Source organism: Montipora capricornis, chromosome 3 (assembly GCF_036669925.1).
Source record: "Montipora capricornis isolate CH-2021 chromosome 3, ASM3666992v2, whole genome shotgun sequence".
Classification (NCBI taxonomy): Eukaryota; Metazoa; Cnidaria; class Anthozoa; order Scleractinia; family Acroporidae; genus Montipora; species Montipora capricornis.
Genome location: NC_090885.1, coordinates 46,968,189 through 46,992,188, shown reverse-complemented (window position 1 = coordinate 46,992,188; position 24,000 = coordinate 46,968,189). Strand labels below are relative to the sequence as shown.

Below are 24,000 nucleotides of genomic sequence, written 5' to 3'. Positions count from 1 at the left end.
TTCCTTTTAAAGACCCCAAAAATAGGATTTGAAGAAATCAATTTGTTGCGAATCGCACCGTGAGATGTGGACGATGTGAAACCAATGAAAATCATGTGTAAGAGCGAAGCTTCAGAAAGGAAGAGTATGTGTTTTCAAAACGTAAAGTTAAAAAGTATTGAATAAAACAAACTTTCGATAACATCACTACTTTAATACCTTATTATCGGAAATTAATGCTCCATGAAATAAACACGAATCGTTAAAATTTGTGTTCATTTAAGTCGCACTAATAATGTTGAGCGTTATTTTCCCTGAAATTAATAAAGTGCAGCGTTAATTTTCCGCGCTCTTGGTTTTAACAATTGCCAAAACTCTAGGACTATCAAAACTCATCTTTGTTAGTGCGTGTATATACACACCACCTCATTATATAGATATAATCAATAAATTAATCACAGATTTTCTCTGGAACAATAAGGAACCAAAGATAGAAAGGGATACGCTTATTGGTGCAAAAGAAAGAGGTGGGTTGGATTTACCAGTACATCCAAGTCGCTACAAATTGCTTGGGTTCAAAGAATGAAGAAAGGTGTAGAAGATCAGTGTATGGCAATTCCTTCAATTTATTTTAAAAATATTGGAAGGCCATTTATTTTTTATTGCGATTATGATGTAAAATTTCTAGGTCCAAACAACATGCCAGCATTTTACACTGATCTTCTTAACACCTGGGCGGAAGTCCGGGAGAAAATTTCGGACAATGAAATCTGCAGTAGAAACGTAATTCTATGGAATAACAAGCATATTTTAATAGACGGTGAATCAGTTTATTGGAAAGAATGGCATGAAGCTGGTATACTTAGAATTAAAGACCTACTGGATGAAAATAACAGATTTTTTACACTTGATAAGTTTCATTTAAAAACTAGTCTTAAGGCTCCTATTACCAAGTTGTATGGTTTAATATCAGCTATACCTTATAAATGGAAGCTTTCTTCTTTCTGTTAACCTCTACATTAATTAGAATTTTGAGGACTGTTTTGTTGACCAGGGGGCTTAGTTTTGTTCAGTGATTTTTTTTTGAAGAAATTTGCTCCAGTGGTCACCACCAACTGTGTCTTATCGCATTAATTTCCTCTATTGTGAAATTCTACCTCCTCCTCTGTTTTACACTAAATTCACGTAGCGTTAATTTCCAATACCTCAATTTCATGGAGGCGTAATTTCCTATAATAAAGTACTCGTACATGCACTTAATGAGCTTTTGTGCATAAATTTTCACCGCACTTGTGAAAACGTTGCATGTTTTTTTATACTTGCGTATTTTGCGTATGTAAATTGAGTGTAAATTGCATGCAGTATGGTTTCTTTTCACGCATACATGTAATGCTGACATACCCGCGGCCTGTGCTGTAGCAAGCTGTACAGCATGTCTGTTGGGGTGTCTATGTTTGCCTTGATAGCTTCGGTGGGTATTCCATCTGGGCCCGAAGCTTTTCTGTTCTTTAGGAGACCAGTGGCTCTCTTAATCTCTCCCCTGCTTGGTCTGTCACAGCTGATCTCAAGGTTTGCCTCTGGAGCTGATATATTTGGCTTCTCTGGTGGAGCAGGACGGTTAAGAAGTTCCTGAAAGTGTTCAGCCCATCTCTTCAACTGGTTATCCAAGTTTGTAAGTAATTTCCTCTCCTTGTTCTTGATTGGGCCTGCTAATGTTGCTGCTTCCTGGGCTAGGCCTTCCATAAATCTCTTCTTGTCTTCTCTAATACTTTCCTCACAGCCTTATGTACCTCTTTATACTTTTCCTGTGCTGTGGTTTTACTTGCATGCTGTTTTTTAGAACTCCCCTTCTTTTCTGTCTTTCCTTCACTTTCTGTAATGTTTCATGAGAAATCCACTCATGCTGTTGCAGCTTTCTCCTTCCCAGTACACATCCTCGCAGGTGTTGATCCAAGTCTCCTTTGTTGGTTGACAATGCTTCTGTAGGTCTGTGCTTTCATCTTCCAGTAAGTTCTGGAGTACTTGGTACCTATTATTAATGGATAGACAGAACCTATCCAAAACATCTCTGTCTTTCAAGAATCCCACATTGTAAGAAGGTCTTGTGCTCCGAGTTAACCAGATCCTTTTCAGCTTCATCTTTATCAAGCCAGTACAAGATGGTAATCAGAGGCTGTGTCAGCTCCCTTGGTAGACCAGGACCTCCAACAGTGACTGTCTAAACATCTTCCCAATACATATGTGATCTATCTGGTTCTGCAGACCTATGATCTGGAGACACCCAAGCAGCCTTACGAATTCTTCCGTGTGGAAAGTATTCTGACATCAGTCCATTGTTGTTAACGTAGCTTTGAATGTATTTAAAAAATGTCCTAACCCATGGCCACTGCAGAAAGCCTCTACACAACTAAAGAGAAAGTTCCACTCAAAATTGTCAAAAGCTTTTTGGAAATCAATAATTATGAGTAAACCAGGAGCCTTTCCTTTCAGAGTAATATCAAATATTGAACGTACTCTTTTGCTGATGTACCAACCTTCAACAAAGGCAGTTTGATTGTGGTGGATAATATCTGGCAAGACATTTTGTATCCTGGTTGCTATAATGTTGGTCCTAATTTTGGCATCAACATTAACCAGTGAAATTGGTCGCCAGTTGTCTAGAAGTGAACCATTGTTTGATTTCTTTTCAGTGAGAGTAATAGCTGCCTGTTTTTGGGAACATGACGTTTCTGCTCTTTCAAAACATTCATTGGAGCACAGCATGAAGGGTATACATAGAATTCAACAGGAATTCTGTTAGTCCCAGGGGATTTGTTAGTTTGAAAATCTTGTAGGATTGACTCGCATTCCTCCAGAGTTATATTCCTCTTCCATAAGCACTTTTGTTCTTCTGTAAGTCTAGGGATTTTTATGTTTTTAAAGACGGATTCTGTTGCCTGTGTGCTGTCTGCACTCCTATTTCTACTTGTATATATATATCTTGAAAAATCGTTTTTGTTCAGAAAGTATGTTGAAAGGATCGGTTTTGATATAACCACATATCTCCGCATATGCTTTTTAATATGGTTCCTTTTCTCTAAGTTAACAAAATATTTGGTGCTTCTCTCACCATGTTCGTGCCAGCGAGCCCCTGCGCAAATCACAATTCCTTGAACTTTTTCTTCGTAAAGTAACTCCAGATTTTCTTGCACTGAATTTAAAGCATCCACATCCGCCTCATTAAGATCAGAATCAACATTCTGCTTAGCTTTGGTTTATCTGACAAAACTTTACCTTCTTCGGCTTACCACACATGAAGCTTCACTGTCATATCATTAATGTAATCATCATCATCCAAAAGGGAGCACTTCATTGCTGTTGCAGAAATGTATGGCAATTGCTGCATGGTCTGTTTCGATCCCTGGAATTATATCTCTTGCTATTACTAGATCATGCAGACTATTGGAAATCAGCCAGAAGTCTAAGCACAAAAGAATCACAGGGGAGTTTTGGCTCCATGTAACGCTTTTTGTTTCAGGATCTTTAACTCTTCAAATGTCAACCAGGTCGAGCTCTTCCTGCAAACTTTCAATTGTTGCAACAACAGATTTCCTTGGTATAAATATACCTCTTTTCTTATCAAGTAGCAGATTTAGAGGCCAGTTAACATCTCCTGCAATAATGATATTTTTTTCGTCCAGGTTTTCCTTGTACAATGTCGATCCTAAGGTGTTTAAAAATTTGACGATACCGAAATCTCTGTTTGGAGCATAAATATTAATCAATACATACATTTTGTCTTTAATTTCATCATTTAGAATTGCATAGCGTCCCATGGGGTCCAGGTCTTTTGAATGAATGACACAATCAATACCTTTCTTGATCAAGGTTGGTACTCCACAAGAACTCGAGCTTCCAATTGAGTCATAATAATCTTGCCTGCCCATTCATTTTCCATTGCGTTTCTTTGCCTTTTTTTGAATGGTTTTTTTCTAAGACAGAAAAATCGGCCTTTTGCTTTTGACACCACGTAAAGATTGTTCTTTTTTTTAGTGCTGATGAAATGTGTGGTCCAGTGGTTAGGGTGCTTTCCTTGAGTTCTGGAGGTCCCGGGTTCAAGACCCGCCTTGACCACATATTGAATTTGTTCCTGGTAGTCCCTTGTTCAACTTCCCAGCAGCACTTGTAAATAGTCACCTCGTTTACCTCCGGCCAGTTTGGATTCTTAACAGTTGTTGTTGTTGTGCTGTTCTTCCATTTCATTAATTTGTTTTCATTGCCCTGAAAAGCCCGGATGGGGAGCAGTCAATTGAGTGTGTATTTACGTATATGTATACATGTATGTCTGCCCCTTACATTTAACGAAACCTGTTTACAGGTATTGATATCCGTTAAGTTAGTTTCATTGCCCTGAAAAGCCCCGATGGGGAGCAGTCAATTGAGTGTGTATTTATGAATATATGTATATATGTATGTCTGCCCTTACATTTAACGAAACCTGTTAAAAAAACGATATCCATTAAGTTAGTCCAAAGGTTAGAATTCAGATAACTGTGGGATTGTAGAAGAACTAAAATAAGCAAAAGGTAAGTTGTGCTTCACCAGGCTTCTGCTCAGTTACAGTGGTAATTAACATATGGCTTGTATTACACAAAAGGAAACGAAACAGAAATTATATCAATAATATAGGGAACAACTGATTGAGAAATATACTACATTTTACACAAACCATACAAAAATCAGGGGGAAAAAAGTCAAATCTCTTACCTTATTTTCAGAAAAAAACCATTCTGTATCCATAACTCCAAATGTCATCAATCCTTAGCCCCTTCACGATACTTTTAGAAATAGTGAGAATGAAAAAATGTGTCTATAGAATGTTAATTTTGAGAAGAAAAATACCTTTGCTAAAAGCTATCCAAGGTGACAAGCTCGTAATAAACAAAGAACTTCAATAGTTATATATTTGCCATCAATATAGAGTTTATCTGGTCTGGATTACTGGAACTTGCATGTTTGCCTTCTTCAGTTTGTTCATCTTAACTTCTCTCAGTAATTCAAATTTAATGTTTCCGCTGTGGCTATGCGCCTTGATGTGACAGCTACTGATTTCATCCTTTCATTTTTCTACGCTTACCTGAAGCTCTTTAATGTGATTGTCTACAAATGTAGAATTTTTCTCAACAAGGCTCTTCTGCTTGTCTTTCACCAAACTCACCTCTATTCCCAGAGAAGGAACTTTGCCCTGTAGACCTTTAACAGCCCTATAGGTGGTTTGCAACCAATCTAAGGAGACACAGATAACAATGCTGCAATTTACAATTGCTGATGGACAAACAAAAGGAGCTGAGACATCTTTTGCTTCCATCCACCAACACGGCAGGAATGACGCAATGTGAAAACCACCTATTCTGTCACAAATTTTGCCTTGCTGTTTTCCTTTATTTTTTTGTCTTTGCTGTATAGAATATTTAAGTCCCAAGATGTGAAACCTTGATGAGGAAAAATTTAATCGAATCCACCAATCACAACGCTCAATTTCCAACCATCAAAAGGGATGTGAACGAGCTCCTACTACTACTATTGTGACACCTTATGAAAGAGGAGCCCAAAGTTTCCTTTCCTGTTAAATGATAAAGAGGATGAATAGAATAAAGTAACTGCCAAAAACTTGAACAAGAAAGCAATTCAGATTCATAATATACAGGTAATCATAGTATGTCTTCTAAATAGGAATAATGGTGACATGTTATTGTTTCCTTGTAATTTTGATAAAAAGAGCTTTTGTGAAATCGTAGCAATTGGACAAACCATAATGCACCATAGTAAAATTATTATTTAACATGGACACACTCAAGATATTCAAAAACAAAACTGAGCAATTCTGAAATTCATTTAATTTGGATACAAACATGTTCCTGGCAAAAAAGGTAAACAGACTTGATTGTAAGCATATTTCCAGTGATTTAACGCCTTCAATATTCAGAGCAGCACTATCAGATTTCACCGCCAGACACATGTTCCTCAATGGACAACCTCTCAGGGGTGCAAAGGTGTACATTTTGGCAGGAAATTCGAATTTGGACGGGAAATTCAAACGTACATTAGGCAGGAAATTCAACATTTAAATGATGATGTCACAGATACATGAAAGAGTAAAAGGAGGGCGATATAGGAGAAAGACAAGGGGGATGACGTCACACACAGGGATGGGTCGAGAGGGAATGGCATCACAGAGACTGGCGCCCCTCACGGTAAGAAATGGAAACAAGACGGGATTTTTTTTTATGAATCAAACGGTTTAATGAGAAACTTTGCAGTTCATCATTTTCGGCATTCATGACTTTTTCTAATTTGCCAAACCATCCACCAGAAAGAAGGATAATGTAATGATTATGTGACACATAACACTTTGTGGAACACATATTGTTCCATGAATGTAGTGTCGCATTGCTCCATGTAGTAATAAAAACACAACAAGAGACCAGGGTTTGTGTCGTTCGAGACTAACGCTAATGATTTAATCACTGTAATGTGAAGATTCTAAACTTATAATGGTTTACGTCACAGTAGCTAGTTAGATGTCGGCTGCAGAAGAAGCAAAACTCATCCGAAGATCTGGTAAAGGGAGAGGATTGTCTAAGTGTTTATATTGTCAGTCAGTGACTGCATTTGCAAAAACTGCTGTAACATAAAACGTGCAGTGGTTGTTTTTTGAGTAGGCTCGTAAACTTGGATAGAGTTTACTTTGTCTTGGTTCTATGCATTCCACAAAGTGTTATGTGTCACATACTCGATACATAATCCTTCTTTTTGCTGGACGGTTTTGCAAATTATAAAAAGTCTATGAAATCAAAAAATGACAAACTTGAAGAGAATGCTCACAGTTTTCTGATGGACAATGAACTGAATTCGGACGATAAAGCAAACAGTCGTCTTCTTGCCGCACTCCTGTCAGACAACAAAGGGATGTAAAAAAAAAGGGCTATGGGGCGTACGTGTGGGGCACGGTCTCTAAACTGAGTTGATAATGTACAGAACGTTGAGAACTCAACTTTGTTTGTCTTTTTTCTGGTCTCTGTGTTGTAAGTATTTCTCCAGGGAGAACCCTTATGGGGATGTCCCCTCCAATTTTTTTCTGCAAATAGTTTGTCATTAAACCGTTTGGTTCCTAAAATGGTCTTGTCTTGTTTCCATTTTTTATTGTGAGGTGGGTGGGTGTCTGTGACATCATTCCCTCCTGACTCATCCCCGTGTGTGACGTCATCCCTCTTGTCTATATCTTTTATCGCCCTCCTCTCTTCCAACTTTTTTACAATGTGACGTCATTACTTAAATTTTGAAATTTTCACCCAAATTTCCCGCCAAAATGTGAATCCCCCAATCAGAACGCTCCAATTCCAATGGTTAAAAGGGACATGAACACGGTCCTACCGCTACGTATGATGCCCTCCCCATGTAACACTTTTTTTCTTTCATGAATGCAGGGATTTCTTCTGTGGCGTCCATAATGATTCCCATTCCATTGCCTGTAGAAATCTAATAGTACACCCCTCCTGATGTCCCGCCATATTTTTGCCCTGCACAACATGTATTTTTTCAACTCCCTGGACAATTGCTGAGAATCAATATTTTGTGTGATGTTTTTGCCCATTAGTACATCCTTGTTAGAAAACGTTATTTTGGGACATTTTACTTATTGCGGGAGGGGAAAGTAATTTCCTTAAAGGGGCTAGGTCACGCTATTTAAGGTAAGTTTGTTAAATTTTGTTAATTATGAGCTCTAAACGTCAAATTGGCAGAGCAAGAGTCTTCCATTTGCAAAATCACGGCCACATAACAACTGAGAATGATTTTCCAGCTGTGTAAATGACATTTTGATATAGACTGATATAAATTTGAAAAAAGGTGGGCCGACGTTTTTCAAATTTACCCGAATTCAATCCATTTCAATCTTCTCCAGTTTTGTCCATCCATGTCGCTTCTTGGCTTCCATGTGCTTTGTTAGAGTTCTTCTAAAGTTTTGAACAGTTATTTTGATATTTTAGTTAATTCTATGACCATTCGATCCGAGCTGAAATTGCCTAAAATTGCGTGACCTAGCCCCTTTAAGGGGAATCTGAATTTCTTGGCTTAATGATTAAAGAACCCTTTTTTTCCAAAACGAAGATACAACACAATCAGATGATGGAGGAGATACAAGCCCACAGTGATATGCAGGTATTGTTTGAATACTTATTTTAATGATAATGGACCTTATTTATAAATGGCGGTCAATTTATAATTCTTTTGTCGAAGTGCAAATTAGCCTACCAAGCCTCGATACCATACAGTGAATTGAAAAGAATTCTTGCTCTAAAATGAGGCTTGGTAGGGTAATTTGCACGTGGACAAAAGAATTATAAATGTGACTGCCACTTATGAATAAGGTCTATAATCTGGTGCACATTCATATTCAAAGGCATAAGATCATGCTAAAACCCTCCGTGAGGCACCTTATTTTCACCAATGAGGTCAGAAGCCATTATCATCTGCAGGAATCCCAGGAGGGTGATGATAAAATTTTATGTGATTGTGAAGGTAGATCTGTTTTGGCAAAATGAGGACTTGACTTTATTTTGAAAAGAAGTTGACGTTTCTTAAAAATCTTCTTAGGATGTTGAAGTAACATAAAAAATGAGTGCGAGTGTCTCATCAGGCCTTTCACACACTGAGAAATAGGTGAACGCATGATGCCGAAAGGCGGAGAGCTTGTATTGTTTTGAGGTGTTTGGGCCCCCTGGTGATACAGGTTTTCAAACTTTTTTACTGTGTACATGTATGAGTGTGATGTTATTATATTTTGTTTTATCAAACGAGTGATACTAATTTGTAAAGGAGAATTTTGAATATGCAAGATTTGGATGAGTTTAAAAATTAAGAGGTAGAACTTGTTAGGAAATTTATATAACTGGCGTGATGGGTAGCGAGTCAGAATCACACTGTTTTAGCCAGCCAAAATCGTCTTTCCAAGAAAGTGATTTGGCTAACGAGGTCATTCCAGGTTCAATTAAACACAAAAATAAGTGGGCTGTGTAGCTAAATCAGGGGATAAATGTTGTGTGGAAACTTCAAAAGACCTAATAAAGATGACGAAAAACTCTGCAACTGCCGACGACATGAGAACTGCCCAACTAATGGGAAATGCTTCACAAAGAACTTAGTTTATAAAGCTGAAGTTACATCAACGGAAGATAACACTAGACAAACATACATAGGAGTAACTGCCAACGACTTAAGACAAGATACAGAAACCATTTATAATCCCTACGCAACGAAAAGTACAAACATGAAACGGAGTTATCCAAACACGTTTGGAAGCTAAAAAAGGAAAACCGACAATTTTCGATCAGATGGGCCATCGTTAAGCAAGTACCAGTGGGCAGAAATGGAAAACGAAACTTCAGTCTGTGCCTAGAAGAAAAGCTTATGATTATGAAAGTCTGTTCAAAGAACATTTTTAATACACGCAATAAATGTTTAGTAAATTTGGTCATGTTATATAACACCATCATTTTGGATGTCACCTTTGTTTTTATGAGCTTATAATAAATTTGACCCGTCAGTTGCCTGAAGATCACCAACCCATGTGAAACTCAGAGTAGCGACAACTGATCTTTGCCTTATGGAGGTTGTTTCACTTGTCCTGGGAGTGCAAGCATGAAAAGGTGTGAACGCATCTGCGTTCATTATAGTCCTTTGCCAACATGGTGTAAGTCAGTCAATTTCGGGATAACATATCTCACAAGAAAGGAGCGGGTATGGGAGAGAAAGTTACTGTTTCAAGTGATTAACGGAGGTGCTTTTTTGACAATCTTTGCCAGAAGACATTAGCATTTGGAAGGTGTCAATCTCGAATACTGATACCTTCAATGGATGCTCACCAGATCTCTTGCTGTCCCAGATGTGGCAAGAAAGTGGGCCAGCCAGAGGAAATATATAAATGGGAATACAAAAACAAATCTCCAAGGTGGCAACACAAAAGACAAATTTATAAGCACAAAACGGCTCTTTAGGGCTACCAAACAAAATAAAAGTTCATAAACTGAGATTTGAAAAGTCCCTTTCTCTGAGAGCAAAGGGTAATGGAGTATGCGAAAAACCCGCATATACATGTAAGAACCTACAAGCTCAAATTTTGGCATTTAAATACCCAAAATATAAAAGCCTGTTCACCCTGGCGAAGAAAAATAGGTTATACAAAAAGGGAGTCCAATTTTATTGTGAGAGAAACTTCTGGCAAGGAGTTATTGTATATGTTTTCTTTGATTTACATTTTTTTGACAGAAAATGAAAAAAATCAAGCCCATGTTAGATTTCTATACAAATTATTGAAATTTCGTGTTATTATTTGTGATTAACTCATGCAAGTGCTCTAATAGTCTGAGTGGTACAGTATCTTGAATGCAGAATTAACATTTTTGTTTCTAGAAAAGTGGATAAATACCATGTCCTCCATCCTCAGACTCGTGTAACGTATTTAAGGGATCTTAATTCACCTGTCCCCTTAATTCAGCTGTGAGGAAAAAAAAAAGAAAATGAATAGTTGATTGCAGCATCTTAAAGTTACAGTTAAAACCAATGTAGTACATGTGTATACCATGTATTGTCCTGTAAATAATGTCTCAGATATAGCCTGGGGTCAGGCTCTTTGGTGAGGGGGTTACATGAAAAATAATTTTTACTGTTTCTCCCCAAGATAACCTCTCTAAAACAAGAAAGAGATTCCTTACTCCAGAAAATTGAACACGAGAGTCCACCAGATGCACAGCAGTCGAGAGATCTGCAGAGAGAGAATGCTCAGGTTTGTTGTCATTTCGGTTAAGAAGTATTTCCAATTCATGTAATGCTTGCTAATGTCATGCTAGGAAAGTACCATGGAAAATTTGATAGCTGCACTAATGAAATGCTTTTCATCAAAGGCTAAATGCTCAATGTATATATGCTATAGAGTGACTCTATAGTTCTAAGTTTCTGGTTTAACTTTTGATAAAACTTGTACACTGAATGGCACTTTTTTGAGCCATTGTTAGTAGTAGTACCGGCTACTTCAGACCCATTTTGACAGGTAGTCATCAAATGACATCAACAAGCAAAAAGACAAAAGAAGGGGGCGTGCATAAGTTAAGGGCAAGTTGGGGCATGATGCAAGACCACGTAACCGTAACCCTAACATGTGTAACAACACATGCATCACATGAATTAGGGTTAGGTTATGAGATGCCAGTCACGTACCTACATGAGGTGAGAAGGCAAGGGGGATGTGCATTAATTAGGTGCAAGTTTCAACAGGTAACCCTGGCTCTACGACACTGCAAGTTTCAGTGGGGAAAATATATTAAGCGGGTACATGTGTGTGGCGCATAAAATAGTACTTTGTGTCCATGTCATTTTGGCAGTGTGTTAATAGGCTGGCTTTGAGGGAGAGCTCCTTCCTGCTCTGGAGTTGAAGAGGGAATGAGATATGACAGCAGAGCAAAGACAACAACAACACCTTTATTCGCTTTGTACTTAATTACATCCATATGCATAAAGAGAGAAGAGATAATTTTTTTTTTTGGTACTTAAATGCCTGGAGCTGAAAGAATCCTAAGATTTTCTAGCCAGTTCTCCAGATGTTTAAAGTTGTGAAGAATTGAGATAGAATCTTCGAAGAAGCAATTTTAAAGATAGAATGCAATAAGAGAGAAAGTCTATATGCTTAAGTTATGTTTAACTATGTTGTTCTGACAGTAAATGAGGTTTCAGTTGTTTTGAGAATTGATATACATTCAGTTCTTTAACGTTTGAGGGAATTTTGTCCCAGACAATACATGCAGCATATTTGATTGTTTGTTTTCCCGTGTTAATTTGCACTTTTTTTACGTAAAGGTTTTGTTTCGATGCATGCCTGGTATTGTAGTTGTGAACATTACTAGCATATTGAAAATAATTTGAAAACAGCTTTGGGAGGAGGCCTTTATGCCAAAAGTACGTGAATTTTAAAATGTGGAATCGATAAACATTATGTACCGTCAGAACATCTAATAAATTTAGCAGGGGAAGTGCACTTTCTGTGTGCTCGCCATAAGTTGTGGCAAAGAAAATAAGCCTACCAGAATGATTTTGTTTAGTTTGTATCTTATCAATATGTGTTTTATATGCACTTCCCCATGCTAATATTGCGTAGGAAATATATGGGTATATTAATTAAGCTATAGTATATATGTTTCATTTGCGGAAGAGTAAGATAATCTCTCAGCTTAGACAAAATACCATTGTTTCGTGCAATTCTTGTACAGATGTATGAAATATGATTATTAAAAGACATCGTTTCATCAAGCAAAACATCTGAATACTGGTACTTTATTTTTTGCTTCCTTTGTAGCACATTTATCGTACCATCTGCAATTTCAATATTGATATTTATTTGGTCATCTTTTTTCTTCTTCAAGACTAAGGAAAAGAAACCACTCACAATCACACCAGATGACCTCATCAAAAAGCAGTCAGAAACACAATCAAATAAAAATAGCAGTCAAAGGAAAAACCTCGAGAATATCTTGATTTGATCTCTGTTTCCACCAGTTTTGTAATATTTATGTTCATGTGAAGTTGTCACAGTTCACTGCCAGTTTTATAGCTATTGTTTTCAAGCAAGACGCAGCTGGAATATTTAATTTGCTGACCGGGTTTTAGTTGCTTGGTTTATCAATCAAGCAGACAAGAGAAAGCAAACATTTCAAACGTTTGATGGAATGAACAGAAAACCCTTATCACAACGGTTTTGGCTTAACCTTCCGTATTAATGAAACATGTAAAGGGATGTTTGGTATTTTTAGTCACGTTTTTTAATCAAGGTTGAACGTTTTGATGTTTTTGTTCAACTTCAAGACACAATTTTTTCCGTGGGAACATTGAAAGCGTCTATTGTTACAAACTACAAGCCTGGGCAAGTATTGTAGCAGTCGGTTAATGAATTATCTGAAGTAATCTCCTCTGAGCATATAAAAGGAGATCTCTCGAACACTCAAACTCATTCGCTTTTAAATCTTCTTCAGGAGAGAATCAAGAGCGCTCTAGGATCGTGTGTTCCAGGGAGTGTCCAACCATTGGAAGTAATGAATGAATGAATGAAATCGATATTGATAATACTAAGCAGAACAGATTGTGCTAGTTTACAAGAATTTGAAGTTAAAAACTTACTAAGTACAATGTATATATATATCCCTTGGAAAGTTATAGAATTGATAAAATTTTAGATAAAATTAAAAAAGCATCTATTTATAAAAATATTCTTACAACGTTCGGTATTGACCCTAGGTAGGATAAAATTATGCCCCCTACTCTTAGCCCATTTCTGTCTCTTTGAGGAGGAAGAAGGTCATGGAAAATGTGGTTCCGATCATCAACTATACTATCCCAAAGTTTCCTATCCCTCTCCTTTATCTTATCATTCATGGTAATTAGATTACTTGTATAACCATACTTATATGCTCTTTTGTTGAATTTATCAATTCTACTGAGATACTTTGCATTGAATGCAGCCCCCCACACCTCGATCCCAAAGATAAATAAAGACATAATTAAACTGTTATATAACATAGTCAGCTCATTAGGAGAATAACCATAGAATTTACAGACTCTTAAAATGTATAATCGTGAACTGGCCTTACTTAAAACGGTGTCAAATTGTTTATCCCAATTAGTAGGATTTGTTGATTTTGTTGTTCAATGGTGGTAGGTTCATTGGCCTGCCACACTTCCCATTCTTGGTAGGTCTGCTCCATGACTTGCACAGTGGGTTTGGGTGGGATGGGTGACAGGGCTGGCAATTCCTTACCTCCTCCATTTCTTTCAGAATGGCCAGAGCGTTCTTTTTTCTGCATGTTTGCGTGACTTCTGTCTTCTTCTTGGTAGGAGGTTTGGATGGACGAATCGTTACGACTTGTTCTTTTTCAGATAAATTATGATAAAATCTCATGAAAAAAGTGGGCAAGAACACCACTTTTATAACCCCAAAACGTTTGTCCCTGAAGGTATGATGGGCCAGTGACGTCATTAGGAACCAATCACAGAATGGTCTATTTGCCTTTTGATTGGCTATCGATGAGGTCATGGTATCTTGTGATTGGTTTTCGATGAGGTCATCTGGTGTGATTGTGATTGGTTTCTTTTCCTTACTCATGTCTTTGCTCCATTGTCATCTCTCATTCACAGTTCAATTCCAGAGCAGGAAGTATCTCTCTCTCTTCAAGCCAGCCAAAGTGATATGCAGACACAGTACTATTTTATGTGCCACACACACATATGTGCGCTGAATATATTTTCTCGGTTAAAATTTACATGTGTTGTGGAACAAGGATTGCATGTTCAAATTTATGCACACCCTCATTGCCTTCTCATTTTGTGTACGTACGTGACTGGCATCTCATCAACCCAACCCTAATTTATGCAATGCACATCTTAGGGTTATGCAGCATTGCATCATGCCCCAACTTGCCCTTAATTTGTGCACGCCTCCTTCTTTTGTCTTTTTGAGTGATGTCATCATTAGATGACTACCTGCCAAAATGGGTTTGAAGTACCCAATACTACTACTATTTTTTTATCCTCCATTTATATATTCTAGTTAATAATTTTAAGAAATGAATGACCACTTTCAATTTAAAACAGGACGTTTTGGTCGTTGAAGGACCAACATCAGTTGCAATGAGAGTTACAGTTGTGATTTGAATTATAACAGCAATGACACAATTTACAATTCAACGGTTGACATGTAAATGTGCGCGACATAACACAAAGCATTCATCACACCACATGCATAACGAACAATAACAAAATAAAATGAATAATCGAAATAAATGATAGAAAAGTAAATAACAAAAGAAAAGTAACAGTAATAATTATAATTAGAACAAAAGATTGAGGTTGGGATGTTTTACTTGCTTGTTTATTAATGATCGATTCATCCAGGAGAGATATTGAGCTTCTTTCAGAAGGAGCTGAAGTCTATTTGATGCCAAATCCAAAATAGAAAAGCATTTTTTGGGGCGTCCAACTGCTGAAGATCTCCTCTTGCCCCTATTTTGGCAGTCCTTTTCATGGGACACCAGGAGAATGTTAGATAAATGTAAGGATTCTCCTATTTTTTATGACAGTCGCTATGTTGATGACACTTTTTGTGTTTTCAAAACTGAGCATGATGCTCTCACGTTTTGCAACACTCCAACATTAGTTTCACATTGGAAAAGGAATTAGATCACAAATTAGCATTCCTGGATGTTCTGGTGAATAACTACATGGGAATGTTCATACTTCAATCCTCCACAAATGAACTTTCACGGGTTTACCTACTAACTTTTTTAGCTTCTGCAGACTGCAGACCAGGGGTAAAATGCAGATTGAGGCTATAAAGTAACTGTTGAAAAAGCCCAAACCCCTTAGAAATGCTAACCTTAGGCCTAAAACAATATTTAGGCTTAACTGTTAGCATTTCTAATGGGTTTGGGCTTTTTCAACAGTTCATTATAACCTCAGTCTGCATTTTACCCCCGGTCTGCAGTCTGCAGTCTGCGTTTTATACTGACCCCTTTCAGATATAAGGTTGGTCTGGTTTTTGCATTAGTTGATTGAACTTTAAAAAGCAACAGCTCTTTGTTGGGCCTCCATAATAACATTAGGCCTAACAACTCTTGTTTAGGTCTAATTAGGCCTAAGGCTAGCTTTATTGAATGTTTAGGTTTCTTTCTGTGATGGTAAAACAGAGACCTGTGACCTGAGACCTGTGTTTTGTACCTGCTGGGAATAAATATGAGGATTTGCATGAGTTTATTTCTAAGAGCCTTGAGAGGATGCATTTATTTAGGACTGAATTTTAATATATCGAAATTGGGGGCTACTATGATTGTTACTGTTATTTTTATTTTTTAATTTACTTTTCTTGATTATTCATTTTATTTTGGTTTTGTTTATTATACATATGGCATGATGGATGCTTTGTGTTGTGTCTTGTGCACTTGCATTTCAACCATTGAATTGTAAATTGTAAATTGCTGTTATAACTCAAATCACAACTGTAACTCTCATCACAACTGGTCATTATTATTAATGTACGCAGCCAAATAGAAAATCGGCCTCTTCAAAACACACACTCAGCGGGCCGCAAAAGACTGACAGCGGGCTGCTAATGCATTATCAGCCCTACAGCTGATTGGTTCTTGCTTCAACTTTGTGATATGCCTATTATTTATAGGCGATTTTACGCATTTTTTCGGTAATTTTAAATAAGTTCGCTGGACTGAGTTGATTCGTTAATAGCTTGTTCAATCAACACTTACATGATGATTTGAAGTGACTTTGAATTCGGTATTCACTTAGCTTGTATTATTAAAACTCGCATTCTTGATATCATTTGGCCTTGTTTATTGATAATAATGATAATGACATGACTTTTTTCGGGAATATTGTTTATTTGCGCCCTTGTAGTTTCATTTGTGGCCCTTGCTAAATCACACTACGCAGGCGCAAATAAACAATATTGCCTCGAAAAGTCATGTTATACCCTTATTGAAGGATTGAAACATGTCTTGTTTTAAATTGAAAGTGGTTATTCATGACATGTACAGTACACGTTCAATTTTGTGCTGTTGAATTTTTCATTCTTCTGGCATTTGTTACTTCCCTCTTTGAAGAATCATCAGACATGTAAAGTTTAAAAAGTCTTGTTCTCTTGACTTAATTAGCTCCACATGAAACTCAAAGGCCTCTTGGTTGAACTAGATGAAATCAGAGGACAGCAGGAATCGTCTGGTATACAGTCTGATCATGTGAGTTCTTCATTTTTTTTACTTCATGGCACTGCTAGGGAGAAAATAAAGAAATTTGAAGAGAAGACAGCTTCAGGCAGATCAAAACAACATTTTCTTTTTTTAACCACAGTCATGTCCCTCAGAACTGGTAGGCATTAATTGGAGTACAATGTTACTCCACAGTAGTTTAAGTTAATATGGAAATGGTGGTCTGCCATCTTGGGCAGGTCATATTACTCTGCATTTTTAGTAAAACCGAGGTCTTTCATTGATGATGTGGTAATATTTTTTCAATTTTAAAACAATTGATTAAATGTGACCCTTCATATGATTTTAGGGACAAAGGTGATAGCACGCTCACAACACGCTTCCACTTGAAAACAATAGAAACTGACTAAAACACGCTTGCTGAGCACACTAGAGCACACATTAATGAGCTTATGCTTTTGTTTCATGTAACACACTTGAAACAATACAGCGTGAGCACGCAAACACGGAAAGCGTGTTAATCTTCGAAAATTAATGAAACCTAGCGTGCAAGAGGACACAGCACACTAGCACACTAGTGTGTTAGTGTGCAGCACGCATGTTAAAAGAGCATATTTAATATGCTCTTTTTAGGGTATATTTTGTATGTTGTAAAAGGAATGATGGCTTATTTTAGTAGTATGTCTTAAAAATTAAACAGGGTTAACTCATTCACAGTACTACAGAGTTTGAAATTTTCCTTTAGGTGGACAGGAAATAATTTGCAAGGCTTTGCCAAGAGCTCTTTATACAAGGTCAATATTGTTGGTTTCATAAACGTTTTTTCCAGGTGACTTGACAGTCAAATTTTTATTGATGAGGAAGATCCATTGATTGGAACTGACTCAGAGTGTCACAACTAAAAGGGCTCCCTTCTCTTGGGCCTTAAAACTGGTTTATTAGCATTCACCAATATACCAAAATTTAAAAGCTAAAAAGGTTAAAAACTGAACACAGCACTCCAAGAAAAAAATAATAGATATGATGAAAAGGCCGGGTAAAGTTAATTTGAAGACACAAGGCTGACGGGACAAAACCCAAGTACTAGATTTACAGATAGCTTGGATATAAAGAAAAGTATAGAAAACTATATCTGAGGGAGAACTGATAATGGTCATACCGATTGCTTAGCTAATGAAGAAAAATACTTTTTACACGTATGCCTGAATTCATGAGGATCGTTGCTGTTCCTAAGTTGGTCAAAATTTGTTGGGAAGGTTAGGTTCACTTTACTCCTAATTTCTAAGTAATGGCTGAAGTATTCAGGAAATACCATGCTCTTGTGGGCCGCCTCCCCCAGATTCAATGTTGGAGTTCTTCAGGTAAGAAAACTCACCATTTTTTCCCTGGAAAATCCAACTGAAAAGGGGGAGGGGATTATCTGCAAAATGAAGCTGCCTTCCCAACACTTTTGTCCATGATTGTCTCAAAACAACTGTAAACAGTTTTTGGCATATAACGCAAAATTTACGGAAGATATGCGGTTGTTATTCTCCATAGTTACGGTTCGATGGATTATCTTTATTGTTGTTGTTTTTGGGCACCATTCTCAGAACATGGAATTTGCTACGTCCACCTATGTGCTCAGTCCGAGGAAGGGTTTCCGTGACACAATATTGCGTTACAACAGTATTGTAGGACCGGTACAACAATGCGCATTGAAAGTCCTTTCTCTGTAAAATTTCCGTTCTGTTTCATGAAGTTCACCACTTAAAAAGGTATGACAGCATAAATTTGGTATCTAGAGGTACAATTCCTGCAAAATATACAAAATATTTAGAAGACAATTGACCTGTTAATGATTGACGTATTGTTCTTTGCGTTAGTACCACAATGGTGTTCTTTGCGTTAGTACCACAATGGTAATATAGCTAATGTTTTTTTTTTGCCTAATTCAAACTTCACCAAGACATGTAAACCATGTGTTTGGAACTGAAAATTTGTTGTTGTACTATTTTTTCCCTGTTGTATTAAGTAAATGCAGTTTTAAGTGGCCGTCAGGTGATGTAGCGAGAGTGAATGGCAACCCGTTGACGTATAATGAACACTTGCATGCGTATTGATTTCCGGATAACACTTAAAGTTACATAATGTGAGGCTCTAAATTCTTGGCGTTTCGTGAATATAAGTAAGAAAAGTCACCATTTTTTCCCTGGAAAATCCAACATTGAAAAGGGGGAGGGGGGTTTTATTTGTAAAATGAAGCTGCCTTCCCACACAGTCTTGTAGCGTACTATTAACTTTAGGTACTGTAAGTTTACAGTCATTGGAAGATCTGAGCGTTCTAACATTCTTGAAGCTTTAGATATGAATGATGGCCAGTGTGAGTGATTTAATGTCTTGGAGATGGTTTTGACACATTAGTAGGTCTATGCGGTCAGTAACAGGTAGTCAACCCAGATCTAAAAAGTCGAACTCTTCAGCAAAACAATTTACATTGTAGTGCAAAAGCGGTCGTGAATATTTGAACATGCTGTAGATGCTTGACTGGATAAGCTGCAAGATGGTAGGAAACCTCATCGTTGTAGTCAAGTCTTGATAAAACAAGAATTTTTAGCTAGGTGCTATTTTAAAAAAGAAAAGGTTCAGGGTTCTTTAGTTTCTTGAGTATGGACAATATGCTATAGCACTTAATTTCTTCCAAGGTGATCAAAATGAATCAATGAATCAATGACCTCACTATGTTCCAGGGGTCAGGCGTCCAGGATTTTATTTGACTGGTGCAAAGTGATACCAGTGAACTAAAACTGAGAGTGGAAAAAGATTCTTTCATGAATTTACAAGGGGTTTAAGGTTGTATTTGTATATACTCAGAATAGGTCTTTGTGGAAACTATTTACATTCCCCTTAACAGTGAACAAACAAAGTTATCTCTATTGCTGTGTTGTTTCCATTTTTTAAAAATCCTAGGTATCCAGGTTACAGGCAAGACAGCTCACAGAAATGACCGCAAAGTGTAAATCTTTAGAGGTACAACTAAATTCTTTTGCAAAGCACTTAACACCTGCAGTGGCCTAATTGTGTTTTCTTTCATACTGACATTGAGTTCTGTACTGCTTCAAGCTTTAAGAATAATTTTCTCACTGTTATTTGTAAATGGCTGGCCCAAAAAAACACCCTGTGGCTGAGTATGCTGTGAAGGAAGGTGGTGTAAGAAATGTCATCTTTTGCAATACGGTTTTGCGCGTCATCAGGTTTGAAGAAAAAATTGGTTTGTCACGGTTGTTCCGAAGGCTCAATCCATTTTTAACACTTCCAAAACACTGCACTTTTAGAGTTGACTTTACAACACTGTATAATCAAGCAGTTGTGCTTTGGCATAATATAAAACAGCTTCAAGAAACAGGGGCCATCATGGCACTGAGAACAATTTTAATCATGCAAAGAGAAAAGCTTAGATTTTGACTCTGCAAGGGCATTTGACACCTTAGGTTGACTAAGTCCAAAACTGTGAAACATTCAGTGGAACAAGAGACTCAACAAGCTTTTAATGAGGTACATGTTTGCACGTTTACACATGAGAGGCCTTGTTGGAAAAAAGGTGCTCACATACATGAGCAGAGAAAATAGGAGCCGTTTTGCCGATGTAGCTGGCATTACATCCAGCACAAGTAAATTTATACACTATGTGCGAACAGAGACTGTGTGGCACAAAATCTTTCACAATGAAAAACTGTTTTACCTTAAAAGTATAAAAAACTAACTCAATGTCAATATTAGTTCAATACATTCTGAGTAATTTCCTAAGTTTTTTTTTTTGTTATTTTCGAAAAAATACAAAGATAAGGGAGCTTATTAAAATGAATGTTAGTTTCATTACTAGTCTGGCTGGTGTGACCAATTTCCCTGTTAACACATTCCCGAATGATGTTATCAACCCTTCAACATGGGAAACAGTTTTTCCGTAAAATTGTGACGAGTTCTTGAATGGCCTTATGAAAACCAAACTATGTATTGTTCATTTGATAATTTCACTGAATGTTTTTCAGCCCTTTACCTTACCTTGAAACTTAAGATACAGTAAAAAGGTGTCTCACTCAGAGCCCTCTTCCCTGATATCTTCCCTAGCCCATTATCACTATTGTCAGATCATTATGATTGTCATTATCGCAATTGTTATTATTGGACATATTTTATAACCCATCAACTTCTTTTTACAGACCGAGTGTGATTCATTGAAACTGCAGTGTCAAACGTTACAGTTGGAATTTGAGAAAAATAACCAAACTCAGGTGAGTGCAGGTGTGAATGGAAGGTGTTTCAAATTGCCAAAAAAATTATCAGGACTTCCACAATAGGTGTTGTTTTGTGCTTTGATACTTATGCTTTAGCACTGTGATAAGATCAAGGAAAACGGACTGACAACAGCAACTGTAACTCAACAACTTTATTGTGACTTGTCAAGTTTTCTGCTCAAACTGTCCTAAATCCTGGCGTGCAACACCATCCCCCAGTAAAAGTTACAATTTTAAGCTTAGTTAACATAGAATTTATCTTTTGTGAAGTTTTACTTACCGGTAGCATCCTGAGTGTGTGTGTTCTGCAGTGATCAAGATTGTAGCTTCAGTGGCCTTGATAATCTGTCCTAAAGACAAGACTCACTTGAGAAGGACCTTGCAAGAGCTTACAAATAGCAATGGTCAAACTTAATTCAGGGACTGGCTTGTTTTCTTTCATACATGTACATGTATGGAGGCAGTTTTGTATGAGCACGATTGAGTCGGAGAGATTCTGAACAGCATTCATTACTTTCTGTTTTTCTTCCATTTGAAACAGAGTTTAAAGCATGACTTGGTAACATAGTAAACAGAAATGTTGATTTCCAGTTCACCTAGCAGGATTTGTCCTTGAATCGTAGCTATTCAGGATTGCATAAGTTGACAGAGCGCATCCTTCCTATGTGATGGTCATGGGATTGAAACTCTATGTATGGCCATACGTAGTTTATCACATGCTGTATTCAACGCACTCGCTTGAACAAAGGCAAGTGAGCGTGAATGTTTCAAAGCAGTAACCAATTTGAACACTTTCTGAAAAAAAAAATCCTTTGATAGTGCCATTAGTTACCAACAAACAGGCTCGCAAGCATAACAAACCACTCCTAAATAATGAACATTTGAATCTGTTTCAAATCAATTGCACAGCAATTTGCATATGATGTCGGAGAGGTTACAATTCATTTCTAAGCAAATGTCATGTGATGTCTTCATTGGCACAAGAAAACTCGTGGTATCATAACAATACTAATAATCAAGAAACAAAACCTTCTACAGTTATAACTCCTTTAAAGAAACACTTATCAAGAGAACTAAAATGTCACCTGTGAAATCAAAAGCGAAGAGAGCGAAATGGCTTTTTCTGCTCCAGCTGACAGGTGTTTCCATATGTACATGTAACACCTTTCTTGGGTGTGAAATGCACACAAATGCAAAGATTTAATAAGGCCACCTTTAAATTTGCTTGTTTCATTCCTGTTTGATATCATTTTCAAAGGGAATGCACATCAGCAGCAAAATACAAACAATAACAATTGTGTGCCTTCATTTTACGAACACACGAATCAACTTTTTAAAGACATGTTTTGGCATTACTCATGCCATCATCAGTTTAATTTAATCTTCAAACCTCTCTCTCTTATATACGATACACTTGGAGGACATTAAAATTTAGGATTGTTACAATGACGGTTACATTTTGAAAAGATGATCCAAAGTTGCATAACATAACATAACATATCATGACAAGATATGTGAAGACTGTAAGCATCTCTAGCTGAGTGTAGGCTCGTAAAACAACTAGGAGCGCACTTTTGTTTACAGTCAGTTGAGGTAATTACATGTTTTTGTACATGAGGATTCTTGTCAGTGAACAGATGTTCCTTGACCCTAGTTGAAAAATGGCATGACTTCTCACCAATGTAATGGGAGTTACATCCCACACAGGTAAATTGATAAACAACTAGGTATTTTAAAGCATCACCAAAAAAACCAAATGTTCAAGTCTTTTTCATCTTTTTGTGAATTTCATTTTGTTTGTTTAATTGAGGAAGAAATCTAAATTTTTAACCGAAGCAGAGCTCCAAAGAGTGAAAAAGTGTAGTCCCATGTGGGGCTTTTTTACACTAATGCAAATAGTTTTTTATTCAAAAAATGTACTTTGTTAAATATGTGTTCCACCTTTGAATAACTTTTTTCGGAAAAACTTGTTCCTGTTTTTATGTCCTTTTTTCATTTCATAAATTTTATTGAATAAATAATTTGGAACAATATCTTTATCTGACTTTACAAAATGTCCTTTGCATTGTGAAAGGAAATATTTTTATGTTATTAAACTTTTTTCTTGTATCAGGAAAAGTTCTTTTTGGACTTTTACTAATAGTATGGAATTGTTCCATTCGTTATTTGATAATATTTTCTAATTTTCGCATATTATTTTTATAAGATTTTTTTCTGTTGTTTCAACTAGTTCTTGAGAAGTTTTTTCAACCAGATGTTGAAGATAGTGGACTTGGAGAAAAAGTTTGTCGTAAAGTGAGAGTAGTAAGAGATTGCGGTGATGTCTGACTATCATCATCAACTGAATAATCTATCAAGTGAAGTTATGATCTTCGCAGTTATGAGAGCAATTTTTGCAATTGCGTAGAGAAGCCTGATTTCATATCCGCAGTGCACATGATTCATTTCATATACCATTTCATCATTGATTCATTCCTTACGGGACCATTAGAACCCACAAATGACCAGCTCCCAACGTCAGTGGCTTCATAGCTCAGTTGGTTAGAGCGTCGCACCGGAATCGCAAGGTCACGGGTTCAAACCCCGTTGAAGTCCTGAATTTTTCAGGCTTCTGTACGCAATTGCAAAAATTGCTCTCATAACTGCGAAGATCATAACTTCACTTGATTTCATATCCGCAGTGCACATATGATTCATTTCATATACCATTTCATCATTAATTCATTCCTTACGGGACCATTAGAACCCACAAATGACCAGCTCCCAATGTCAGTGGCTTCATAGCTCAGTTGGTTAGAGCGTCGCACCGGAATCGTGAGGTCACGGGTTCAAGCCCTGTTGAAGTCCTCAATTTTTCAGGCTTCTCTACGCAATTGCAAAAATTGCTCTCATAACTGCGAAGATCATAACTTCACTTTATTTCATATCCGCAGTGCACATATGATTCATTT

At 37.0% G+C, this 24,000-nt stretch overlaps 1 protein-coding gene across 5 annotated transcripts in view; it reads left to right on the top strand.

The window, feature by feature from the left end:
- The window catches only part of LOC138043289 (centrosomal protein of 83 kDa-like), a 229,491-nt gene that overhangs the window by 59,239 nt on the left and 146,252 nt on the right, over positions 1 to 24,000 (top strand). For all 5 annotated transcript variants that reach the window (XR_011131224.1, XM_068889483.1, XM_068889484.1 and 2 more), the window contains 5 exons: positions 8,128 to 8,178; positions 10,697 to 10,801; positions 16,722 to 16,805; positions 19,725 to 19,784; positions 20,975 to 21,046. Coding sequence is in view for 4 of the 5 variants with exons in the window: in XM_068889483.1 (XP_068745584.1) it covers positions 8,128 to 8,178; positions 10,697 to 10,801; positions 16,722 to 16,805; positions 19,725 to 19,784; positions 20,975 to 21,046 (372 nt within the window). In the remaining variant the exon portion in view is untranslated. The remainder of the gene's footprint in view (positions 1 to 8,127; positions 8,179 to 10,696; positions 10,802 to 16,721; positions 16,806 to 19,724; positions 19,785 to 20,974; positions 21,047 to 24,000) is intronic.